Source organism: Harpia harpyja, chromosome Z, assembly GCF_026419915.1.
Source record: "Harpia harpyja isolate bHarHar1 chromosome Z, bHarHar1 primary haplotype, whole genome shotgun sequence".
Classification (NCBI taxonomy): Eukaryota; Metazoa; Chordata; class Aves; order Accipitriformes; family Accipitridae; genus Harpia; species Harpia harpyja.
Window position 1 is genome coordinate 75,094,865 of NC_068969.1, and position 13,029 is coordinate 75,107,893.

The 13,029-nt window shown below is 34.1% G+C and overlaps 1 protein-coding gene across 7 annotated transcripts in view; it reads right to left on the reverse strand.

The window, feature by feature from the left end:
- The window catches only part of VPS13A (vacuolar protein sorting 13 homolog A), a 108,825-nt gene that overhangs the window by 3,854 nt on the left and 91,942 nt on the right, over positions 1-13,029 (reverse strand). For 5 of the 7 annotated variants that reach the window (XM_052775612.1, XM_052775610.1, XM_052775609.1 and 2 more), the window contains 3 exons: positions 12,338-12,452; positions 1,506-1,591; positions 833-956 (listed from right to left, as the gene is read on the reverse strand). In XM_052775612.1, coding sequence (XP_052631572.1) covers positions 833-956; positions 1,506-1,591; positions 12,338-12,452 — 325 coding nt within the window. Of the gene's footprint in view, positions 1-832; positions 957-1,505; positions 1,592-9,578; positions 10,166-12,337; positions 12,453-13,029 lie in introns of those variants that run through there. The other 2 variants (XM_052775614.1, XM_052775615.1) reach the window with 2 other exon arrangements.

Below are 13,029 nucleotides of genomic sequence, written 5' to 3' on the forward strand. Positions count from 1 at the left end.
AAGACTGTCCTGACAACCAAGATGCGTAATTACACACATGAAGCTTATTAAAAACAGAAAAAAAACAAAACAAAACACTGGCAGGTAAATTTACAGATTGAAATTAAATTCAGTTACCATCTCAACAAGAATTTAAGAAATTTTTTTTTTTAAGGAACTTTGCCTCTGTAAGTACACTCAGTCATCAGCGGTCATCTTTCTCCTCATGTCCTTTGCCACTTTACCACGGAAAGAAAGTTTTGGGATGTTTTAAAGGAAAAATTGCAAATGACAGCAACAGTCTTCAACTTGCATTGAAAGGGATAAGCTCATTACATTTTTTTTATGAAGATGTATTAAAACCTTATTATACTTTTGAAGAATTTGATTACTAGCAAATGGGAAAAAAAAATCCTTGAAGCATAGCACATGCAAATGTATTGCTCTGATACATTTGAATCTTTGGGATCGCAACAAGGTACAAGTCCGCATATTGGCATATTTCCACCGTGCCAGAGTGAGTAATAAAAATATTCTGCAATTTTCTGAGACAGTTTTGTTGCATCACCATTTTCCAAACTATGAATACACCATGAACTGGTGCATACCAACAAAAAATTCCCAGGTTTCAAGGAATAATTCCATTTGTGAACACCAAGTCACCATTCTGCTTAGAACAGTCAGAAGCTAGTTATCTGAGGAGTTTGCCCATGCCAACTTTCAACTCCCTTTTCTGTATGCATCTCAACTAGAAGAGAGATCAAGAATTCAAAGGAAAGTGATCAGGAATTCAAAGTTCAATTTTATAAACAGTAACACAAAAAGAAAACAAAACATGATTAGGTTAACATACCTTGGCTTCAATGCGTAATCTTCTGCCATCAACGATGAACGGTTCTTTGGTAAACTCATCATAAGTGTATTGCCATTCACATGTCAGCTGGCCAAATGTCCCTTTTGTCACAAATAACACACCACTAGGCACCAGAAAATAAAATTAGTAATTAAAAAAATTAATGTAAAAATCCCTAAAAGTTATCAAGTTACCCTAGCCCCAGTGAAGTTACTCATTGTTCCAAAATAGTTTTCAACTAATGATATATAATAATCATACAGCATACTTTCCAAAAGAGTGAATTTTGAACCTTCCTCTAACTTACTTAAAAGACTGTGTTTCACAGCAAAACCGCAACACTACTTCTAGCTGTATTTCTACAAAGAGTTGTACAGACTTCTTATTTGAGGATGCCTGATACTCCACTGTTAGATATTATTGACTCTGTTCCTATATTATCCTTTTTTCCTTCAATATGCTAACTTATAATCCAACAGTTCCATTGACTTCAGCCTAACCAGATTTATAACAAATTTCTCATTTAAAGAAATCATAAACCCAACATTCCTTTTCTCTCCTTAAATAGGGAGATTACTGTAACACTCAAAATAACATACTGATCAACAATTACCAAGGCATGCACATTTTGATGATAGTTTTAAGTACTTATTATTCAGCCGAAACTGTTTACCTTTTTGTTACCATTAACAGATCCGTACTGTTGACCATAGCATGTGCAATATATCTGAGTTTTGCAAATCTTCCATTTTCAATTTTCTAAAAGAGAAAAGAGTTTTATAACTTTGAATATGCTAGTATAAATTCATGTACTAATTTTGTGCTTAAAATGTATTTATCCTCTAAAAGTATAAATTATAACAAAGCACATAGCACATACCTTTAAATAAAAGGCTACTTTCATAAAGTCATACTATGACTAACATATCTGTGACAGCTAATGTGCATAATTATGTAGAATTATTCAGTTGCTGTTAATGCAATTATGCAAATAAAAATCAATCCTAACCAAAACTGGCAAGGAACAATATAATTTCTCAAAACATTTCAGGACTCAGTTTTCTACATATCTTTAGCACACGCCAAACTTCTGCTGACTAATACAGTTCTGAGACAACAAAAGAAGTAAGGATTCATTTCCTAATTTATGTCAAGTCACCTCCAAAACACTGGAGTAACTCTGGGAATAAATCTATACTTAACTGTATACAAGAACCCACTATCATGTAGACAGTGGGACTTAATAATGCACTTGAGGTAACACTTAGCATTTCTCCATATTCTTTTGTTTCCCTCTGAATGTACTTAATCTTTTCCTACAACTGCCGTGAATATTGTAGAATATTCTGTAACAGGCAACAAATTTTTAATACTGATGACAGCAGATGAATCATTCTTAAAAACAGAGGCTCTGTAACTTTAACATGACTTGGCAACCATTGGATTTCTGACTTTCTGAGCAATGAGTGATTAGATTAGTGATTGAATTAAGATTGCTGCGTCTTAGTTGGGAATGGCAACATGACTGCTTGCATACTTCCCATCTGTTACAAACTGGAAGCAAAAATAGATTTGTATAAACCAGTATGATTCAATAAACCCTTAACTACAAACATATTGCTTCAGATATGTATGCCAATATTTAAAAACATGTACGTTTGTTCTCAATGCAGTTAAAATAGCAAAACCATTTAATAAGTATTCATCACTGCTGTAAAATGATAGACATTTAATTAGGTGTACCCTACAACTTCAAATTTGGCCGCATGGGTAACTCCACTTGCTCAAACATTTTTTTAAATGATGCCTTCCCTCAAAGATGCGGATTCTTTAGTGACTAAAATGCAAGAACACTTGAGTAACAGGTTCCCAACAGAGCTTTCCAAAAAGCTCTCAGAAAGTTCAGATTATTTCTCTCTTCCCAACTTGGTTGGGCTACAAAATCACAGCTATTGATCATGTGCCTATTTACATAAGTCACTGCTTGAATTTATTTCTGCAAGAGCTAGTGTCAGGGGCAGGATGAATACAGCAAGAAGAATGGCATAAGAAAGGAATTAAGGGCTTGGAAAACAGATTTTTTTTTTTTTTTTTTTTTGGAAACTCCTTATTCAAACTTTGTCTAGGGGTTGCCATCCCTACAATTTGAGTCTCTCCCTGCCTCCCCTATTTAGGTCCAAGCTCCTATTTCATAACTAAATAACCAAAAAATCCTCTCTCGAGATAGCCTCTACAGTGTTCCAGCACACAACACATTAGATGGTTAGAAGATAGAGTAGTCTGTATGGAAAGACAGCATGGATAAGATACTTGACCCAGATACCAAGCTACTGGTCTAGTTCTATGTCCTGACAGATTTTCAGTGTTAGTGGCCTAGTGAGAAAGACCGGGACTGGGAGAAGGCTGACAGGAACTTAAGAGTGTGTGTGGAAAGAGCAAGGGTGGTTCAATACAGGTAACAAATACACACCATTACTTTTAATCTGCAAGACTCTGTCACAACGCCAGCAGTTCCTCTTACTGACCAAACACGTTACAAATATTGCAAAGTATGACAAGTATCTCTCTTCTGTTAGAAGCAATTATAGGTGAGAAGCATTTAGCAATTTAGCCTTATTAGGATGGAGAGGATCTCTAGTCTTTCTCCTGCATCAAAGATGATAACTTGCTTATGCTATACATAGCATTGAGGTAAGGCTCTCAATCCAAATAATTCCCCTTAAGTGGGACTTAAGAGAGCAGGGTTAGCTCTTTCTGTCTTTTCATTAGCTTGCTAGGTAATTTTCAACAAGTCATGTCACCCCACTTTAACTTACTCTGTTTACTGATAATCAATTGAGAATTCTGAAAATTATTATGGAAGTACACTACTCAGATATCACACAGGTTGCAATCCTAAACAAAAGCTATTTAAATGTCCAGCAAATTCCACAAAAACTATTTCATTCTACTAAGATTTACAAACAAGTGACTTGCTCAGCACAAAAATACTGTCAGCATGTGGTATGCACTAACTACTACTCATTGTTAGCTATAAGTCAAAGATCACAAATTGAAGTTATCTGCGTTCTATAGTTTTGTAGATAACAGACATTAATTGGGAAATAAAGCACGGGAAAATGCTGCACAGTCCATTTGCAAAAGTAACACTTGTGTCTATGTCAATGCTGAGCAGTAACTACTTCTAAATTTTCTGCCTTTAGATTTTTCTACCCTTCACTTACAATCTTTATCCCTTTCAGCATTAGACTTGCACCTATTCATTAGGTAGTACATCATAGAGGAATACACCAATTTACTGCTGATAATTCTTACAGGAAGATCACTACTGTGCTCTGCTACCAAAGTGCCTTATACAACTCAAACATAAGAGGATATATAATTGATCCCTCAATATAGATGCATAAATATGTTTTTTAAATTTCACAGTATTTAGCTATTAATTGTGTGGAGAAAGACAGCGACTTGGACCACTGGTTATGCAAAACTACGAACGCGAACATTGATCAACCGTTTGTTTGATATTAGTTTCACCACTGTAAGAAAAAAAATATTAATTTTTAAAACACAACTTCTGTATTTCAAATTTAAAAAGGTTTAATAACCTTATTACTTTAGTATATGTTATGATTCATTGACTAGACATGGAAATTGAATGAATCTATTGAAAAAAGACACACCAGCAGCTGTAAAATGTGAAGTAATCCAAGCACAAATCCCCTCCTTTGCAAATTATTCTTACCTGTAGTACAAATCCTTAGATGTCGCTGCAATAATCTAACAGTAGATGTGATAATTTATGCAGCCATGGGTATGCAAATATGCTCAGTGTCTTAAAAGTGGCATCTCTGCATTTGGTAAGATTCCTAATCACATCACATGCTCCTAATTTATTGAGAAGCAAGCACAGAGGCCTTTGACAAAGTTAGAAATGAAACAGAGCAGAGCGTAAGTAGTGGAAACAAAATATAAAATCTACAATCCTGGTTATACTTCTAAAAAATACTCACAGTATATGTCATTAAAAAGTCAAAATGTTTGATATCCTTGAACTCATCTCAACTTAAACTACTTGTAAAAAAAACACTGTAAAGACCTTAATTACTTAAAAAGTGGTTATAAATCTGCTACTCCTCTCTCTTGATGTTCAGGCTAACTTGAAGTTTTCAATTGGATTTTAGATTGCCACTCTATTTCCTTATGAACTGATTACTGTCCAAATGTGTGAGTTCTTAAGACAATTCACTGTTGTTGCTAGAAACTCCAATATTGAATGTATCTTTCAGCTCAAATTATAAGGTGACTTCTTCAAAAGCTGTAGAATTGCTACTTTCAGCAGGCTAACCTGGTATAATTACATATCCAATCTTTCCCACAGAAACATTTAATAATTCTAAACAGTACTTGGGTCACTTGTTAGACCTAACTTGAATGTGTGTGAAAAAAGGGGAAAAATTGTTAAATAAAGAAAAAAATAACATATAAAACATTTCTTTTTCTGCCACGAAGAATTCTCTCCTCATCCTTTATTAATAAGAACTAATGTTAATCTTTTATTGCCTTCTCCCTCATTCCAGTTATCCTAATGTGCAATGTCATTCTACAAAAAGCAAAGCTTTTGTCCATGATATGTTAGCGCCTGAATTCAAGATTCCATTCAGCCATGCTGAACAACCACTGTGAAATCAACATGATTTTCTTCAAATCAACAGAAATTTGTGGTCACGGTTAACATTTCAATCTAAGGCCACAGTATGCAGGACAGTAAAAATTAGGAAAGCAGCTTTCTTTTAGAACACAAAGTTTCTACTTCACAACAGAAATATAATTTGCCTATGCTGACTGGCAGAATTATCTTGATCAATTTTTCATCTGAATATGAAGAGAATTCATTTGATGAGCTGAATGTAGAAACCATACTGATCTACACTTTCATTATGATGACCACATACAGATGTTCTGTTTCCTGCCAATATAACCAAAGTTCTTTGATTTGTAGCATCTGAAGTGATTACAGTATCAGCAGGGAAATGGAAAAATATTTCAATTTTCTTTTCCGTATTCTCTGTTAGCAAACAAGCTGGTGTATGCTTTGCCTCGGACACTTCTAGTTTTTACTTGCTTTTCCACCATATAAAAGCATTTATGCTTCAATCACAAACAAGTTAAAATGAAACCAAGTCACACAAGCTTCCATGTTCTTCTGAAACAATTGGTGTTAACTAGTCTCAGCCAGACTCCTGTAAATACATACAAGTCTTCTACTTGGGGATGGGCAATGGCTATGTAATAATATCCAAAAGTTGCACACTTAAGTGGTAAGGATCCTGCTCTTTCCTTTAACCTAGACACAACAGGTTTTCCAAAGGAGGATGGATGATAACAGTTGGGAGCAGCAAACTTAGATAGCATGCATGAATGAATGCCTGGTAAGAGTCAGGACAATGTCAAATAAAAATGAAGTTACTTTGAACTTTAGAAAGAATTTCTCCCTACGATTTTATGAAGTGAAACTTCAGTTTTAGAGTACTTCACAATATGATGTTTATGTTTTGATTTGAGCCCAAGCCCAAGGCAGGGGTGAGCGAAGGAGAGAAAGGAGGAGTATGACACACTTTTCCCACTCCTCAGATGTTCTTCCTGGCAGACTGAAGTTTGAATACTAAGAAACAAGGGCCCGTTCAACCCATTCCTACATTCTGCCATCTGATCTGAAGCTTACGTCATGACGAAAACAGGATCACTGAACTGAAAGCTGAACACCTCCAATACAGTAGGACACAGTACTGAAGCACGGCTTTGAAGGATTGTCTTCTCTACAAGCTTACATCCACTGCAGCACATTTGGGCAGCAACCTTGCGTAACACTGTAAAAGAGCCCTCACAAACTCATACACTATGAAGGCAAATTAAAAATAAAAAAAAAGGGTTTGCATTTTGGTCTTGGGTAGGCACTGAGCAGTGACACAGAGAACTCCACTGATTTCATGGTGCAAGTGTCGATGACTTACATTCCTAAGCATGAGACTAGCCTATCTTTCAGCTTTAGTCCCTGGCAGGGCAAAGCCCAGTGATTTCTGGCAGGTCTACAGCTTCTGTAAGTGATTAATAACAACAAAGGTATAAACTGTCTACTAAATGATGCCAGAAACTGTCTATAGTATCCCTCTGCACTGACTTAAGTCTACAGAGCCTCTGGAGAAAACAAAAGGACCAAAGAACACCAATCAAAAGGGCTGTACTGGATAACATCAAAGATAAAGAGCACAGCCAATTCTTCACCTCAACAAGGAGGAAGCCTATAAATTCAAGTTACCATTATACAAGTCACTAAAAGAGTAAAACTAAACACTTGGGAAAAGCTGAATCATCAGTTTGTTCTGTAGCTGACAGCAGAAAACTTAGCAACCCAGGCTGAAAGGAAGGCACTTAGTCCTGGAGTTTTCAGCACTGGACTGCAAATTCAATTTACCAGTGAAAAAGTGGGGAAAAAAATTGTGCAGCCAAAAGTTAAACTATTAAAATACATTAAACTGAAGTGCTGGGAGGGGATGCATTTGAAGGTCTGTATTTTTTGGTATGTTACTTAAAATCCCTAAAGAAAATAATGTCTAAGTCATGAGGTTTTTTTCATTTTTGGTGCCTTAAAGAGCATCAGTTTCAGCTAGTTAGCTATTACACTTTTCACAGGTTTTTGTTGTATGACCTGGAGAGAAATTAAATCCTGATATCCCAGGTGATACATTTTTTTGTTGTCCTAAATCCAAATTATTTCTTTTCCCAATGTATATTCAGAGGAAGCTAGACTCAAGACAGAAACAAATAAAATACTTCTACAAAATTACTACAATTTTATTAACAGAAAACATTCAAAAAGAGAACTATACTCCATGAAAGACACAAAATACTCTAAGGTATATAATCATATTTGCCAACTATACTGGCAAATTTTTTACTGGTTTGGGTGGGTTTTTGTTTTGGGTTGGGTTTTTTTGTTTGTTTTGGGTTTTTTTGGTTTTTGTTTAGTTAGCATTCTACAACCTTTCAATCTACTGAGTAAAGAAAGAACTGGTTTTAGTTATATTGCAGTGGAACTTCAATTAGTGATATCTGACCCAGAAGTACTACCATTCATGCTAAATTTTACTTCCATATTCTGTAATGATTTGTAGAACTGTAAATTAAAAAAATGTTAGGTCTATCTGATAGAAAAAATGTATTATTTCTAAAAATCAAATTCTGTTTTTTGCAGGGATGCTTTTTCAGTCAAAAAATGATTACGTTTCTTTCTCAAGCTGTTTTACAATGAGGAAAAAATATGTTTTGTTATAAAATTGACATGCATTGTCTTGTAAGACAGGTCATTAAAGAAGAAAAACAGTATCTTATAGGATAAAAAAGAAATTGCAGTAAAAAGCCAAAAAGGAACAAGGAAATGCCAGGTAACATAGTCAAAGTTACCAAAATCCAGTAAAGTTTAAAAATGCAGCAGTAACCTTTCCATAAAGTTGTACCTAACAATTTCCTCAACTTCTAGGTATAAGGTGTCTTTTTTTCAGGATTGAAGATCAAAATAATTTCCTACATTCTTCAAAGAAATACCCGAGATCCATTTGTACCTGATGTATTGAAAATCGTTCCCACAATGTTTCAGGCAGTAACACATGGCAATACAGTCATTCATCTACTTCTGCAAGACATTCTTTTGAGATGACAGTATTACAAAATAAGTAGCAATACATGATCTGTAGCAATCTTAAGCATCAGTAGTTTCAGCTGAAACAAGCTCTTAAATTGACTTTGTCCCGTCTTTTATCTGGGAGATTACAGGCATATATTCCTTCACTCATTGCCCAAGAGATCAGACAGTACAGGAACTTTTGAAGGCATACCGCTAGAATAAACAGTCTTATGGATTTTAATGGTTCTTCCCTCAGAATTTTGATAACTGGAAGACATTATCTGTGAAGGACATGATATCATCTTTGGTAAATATGCAAACATTTCAGCAGCTCTTATTGCTTTAGAGCAATTCTAATTCTTCAGATGTTGGCAAAAGAGTTAATTCTTACTACAGTACTTATTGATACATAAATATCTATTGCAAGATGTCTTTAGAATGCAACACAAAATTTAGCAACAAACCACAAAAAAAGAATGAGAAAACTGTGCAAGCATTCCAGTGAATACAGAATAAAACAATTTTTAAAGAAACAAGTAACTTGTAAAGCTATATTGCAGAATTCACAATACAGAATTATAGTGGCTCAGTGTTGTTATTTTTTTTGTCCCCCATGTCTAAGTGAATAAAAAACCTAAATACTTTTGCATGTTATATATCTTTTACTACACAGAGCCTTGTAAAAGCACTGGTGTTTTCTCCAGCTGCCCGTGATTTTACATAGGGTTTAGTCCTGGGGTGGATTTTTTTTACTTTTTTTTGTTGCTATGAAAACAAAAATATTGATTTAAGAACCAAATAATTTATGGTCACAATCAAAAATAACTAAATAATCCATTATTTCACACATCTAAGGATTCCAAAGGACACACGAAATAAGTATTTAAAAATTACGGTAAAACTAATGATAAATGAAAAATTAAAGGTTTATGTTAAATGTTCCTTTCAAAATACATACATTTTATCTTTTAAAAACTTTTATAGGCCATTTAGTGTTCTTACATAATCTAGTTCCAGGAAACATGAGAAACAATGTTGGAACAGAACAGATTAATCCATTTTAGATATAATTTAGATGTGTTTATTGTTAAAAAGAAAAGCAGACAAAATACTTTTGAAATATGAAATAAATAAAACAGTCAAACAGCATTTTAACACCAGTAATGACTGTACAACTCAGTAAAGTTTTACTAAACACATTTAAAAGCATTCCATCTAGCAAATTGTAAATAAAACCTGTCAAACACTTACATAAATGCAAAAACATTAAATACACTTGATAGAAACATATCTGGAAATAAACTTTAAGTCATGGTATTACTATTTCTTCATATTATTCAATATTAATTTCACCTAATGTCCAGTTTTATCTGTAAGACTATTTTTATTATATTTTTGCTCCTTTGCCTAGCACTCACCGTCATACAGTTTATTTCCCCACGTTTTTTTTTTTTGCACAGTTTTAAAAATAAGAATTTAATATCAGACAACCTCAATTTCTCAGTAGGAATCATAGCAGCAATATTTAATACTTAAAGGTCAAAAGAGCATGACAAAGGCCATGTATATCTGTTACAGTCCATATTATCCTAACTGTCATCATCATCACTACTATTGTGAGTCTTAGTCCATTCCCTGTAGGCCTGTCTTTTCTGAAAGCATGGTAAGGGAAGAAGAAAGCAGAAGTATTAGTTTAGAAGTATTAGTTTGTCTCGCAAGTTTGTTAATTAAAGCAAAATAAAACCCCAGAAAACAAAGAAGTTCTGAAGTGACATCCTAGTTCAGGACACAGTATGAGCACACGAAATCACCTATATCCTATTTTTTTAATCAGCATATACAATCTCTAAATCACTAAAAAGTTTTATTCCAATCTAATCTGGTAATCTGTTTAAAATGCTACAACACAGTGCCTGCAGTGGGGCCAGTCACCAGACCTGTACGCATAGAAATAATACAAAAGTGGAAAATAATCTTTTTTTCCCCATAAGAAAATATTATGCTATTCAAACTGCTTCAGCTAGGGGACATGAAATAAACTAAGTCTCATGCAAAACAAAGAATAATCTCTAGAACCAGAAACATCAAGAACGAAAACAGTAGTACACTTGAGGGTAAAATAAGATTAAGACATCAAACATACTATATCAAAAATTAATGTCTGAAAAAAAATTACACGATTCAATATTTTCTGATTTGACTGCCTACTAAAAGAATTACAACCCTGTTTGGAGCTTTCAAAACATTTCTTCAAGAGTAGTTCTACCTTAGAATCATCAGTAGTGAAAACTAATATGAAACATACAATTTCTCAACTTTAGCTACTGTCAAATGGCGGCTGCCATCACAAAATATGACAGGCATAACGCAAGGCAACGCCTTTAAGCTTTTTTAAGTTGGATAATGCAAGGTGGTGGTACTGTACTCAACCACACAACAGAGAAAAATTAGAATTACATATTACATTGCAGAATTTTTTAAAGGTTTCTCAGAAAAAAAACCCAAATGCAAACATCTACAAATTTAAGAAGCAAAAGCAATGCAAAATCATTAGAGAATTCTGCACATTAGACCTGACTCTGCTGGCTCACTAGCATTTGTTTTAGTGGTACACTTAAAAACAGAAAATGGGATGTTTTGGAATTCATTTTCTTACCAAAAAGAGGAGAAAGATTAGAAATAAGTTTATGCTGTTTATCAGTAGTGGCTTCTAACTACGCTCTAGTTAAGGTAATACTGCTTTATAACACTAGGTTTAAATTGGAGAGCACGGGTTAAAGCTACTTCATTAGAAGAAAGGCAGAGGCGTACTATTTATTACCAAAGAACTTTCACAGTTTGCTGAACTATATCACCAGTGAATGGTATGGCGAACATAGCTGAGATGCCCCAAATAGGACAACCCTCTTCTACCAGAAAACAAAACACACACTAATGAAATGCAGCAGGAACAGAAACAACCAGATTGGAACTAGACATGAAACACACAGCTGTGGCAATTCTCAAAATAGTCTAAAAATCGTCTCCAAAGGCTACTTCATTCTTATCTGCTTCTCCAAAAAGGTTATTTCTGTATGACTTCTCCAACATTTCCCTGTCACACTGTGAATCCTTCAATGTGTATTTTAAAAATTCTGTTTACATTCATGCAATCACTAATTACTACTTTTTTTCTTACGTTTGAATATTTTTAAGATGCAGTTTTACTTCTAAGAGAAAAAAATAGAAACTTTGTAAGCTGCAAAACAGTTGAAACTATTTCCACTTTGATATCCAAGTAAATTTGCTTAAGTAGCAGCCGAATTATTAAAGAATAGCTGCTGCTCAGCATGTTCATCATGCAAACAGTATTCCACTTCAAAACTGTTTATGTTCTTTCAATGGCTGTAGTATGACAAATACAGCTATTTTAAGTGTGTTTAAAATGCTGTTTTACATAAAATTCAGTTTTAAAATGTGTATTGTAAAATTACTGAAAAAAGTGTCTTTGTTTTTATCATCCCTGTTTATCAAAAATAAAAATTAAAGACATAAACCTTTTTAATTACACATATAAACCTTTTTCTTCTTCAAAATGCTCTGTATCTTGTAGAAACCTCTACCAATATACCGGTGTAAATTATGGTGTCTTTCTCAAAAGTTGTATCACAGAAACCAAGTAACCAAAGTGGTCATAAGCCTAAGAAAGTAAATGAAACTTCTTGACTACTGAGTTACTAAGTAAGGGGCGGTAGGGAATTTAAGAAATGGGAAATTCTGTTAAATATTTATTTGAACATATGATGAGTTAAAATGTATGTCAAATTATCTTTCATTTTCTTCACCTGTAACATTTGACTTCCCGTTCCATCTCTTAATCTGTAAGGTCTAATAACTCCATCTTCACCAAAGAAGCGAGGTGGGCGCAGGCTTATCACATCTTCTGATGAATCTGCAACTCTGACAATAAAGCAGCAAATTTAAGGTATGTGTCAATATCTCTACTCAGCTATAATATTTAGCAAAGGCTCTACATCATTTTAAATAAAAATTAAATTCACGTACTAGTACAGCAACTGTTGTTGTCTATGTATGTGCTTTTGCATATGAATAGACATTGAGTAGGTAGTCTACGAAACAGTAATAGATTTTAGTCAGAAATCTATTTCAGAGAATGATTATTAGAAAATCAGATGGCACAGAGCAGCACACATCTGCAGTAGTTAGTGTCTAAGTATTGTACTTCAAAACTTCAAAATTAAAGACATCTGTGCAATACAGAACTTTTGCTCTGGTATTTTTCTTGCATTTCTCTGCTAAAGAACTTGAAGAAGTGGAAAACAAGAGACTGGCAATCTCATGGCAGCAAAAGTGGTCCAGCTCACTAAGAACAGGGCCATTAAACAGCTGTATTCAGACAAAACTACTAAATGCCCCCTCAAAACATTTTCTCCTACTTCTTTACATATTACAGCATGAGATAATGTACAGCAACAGCTTTATTAAAGTGAGGCTATCACAGTATTCAATATGCAGT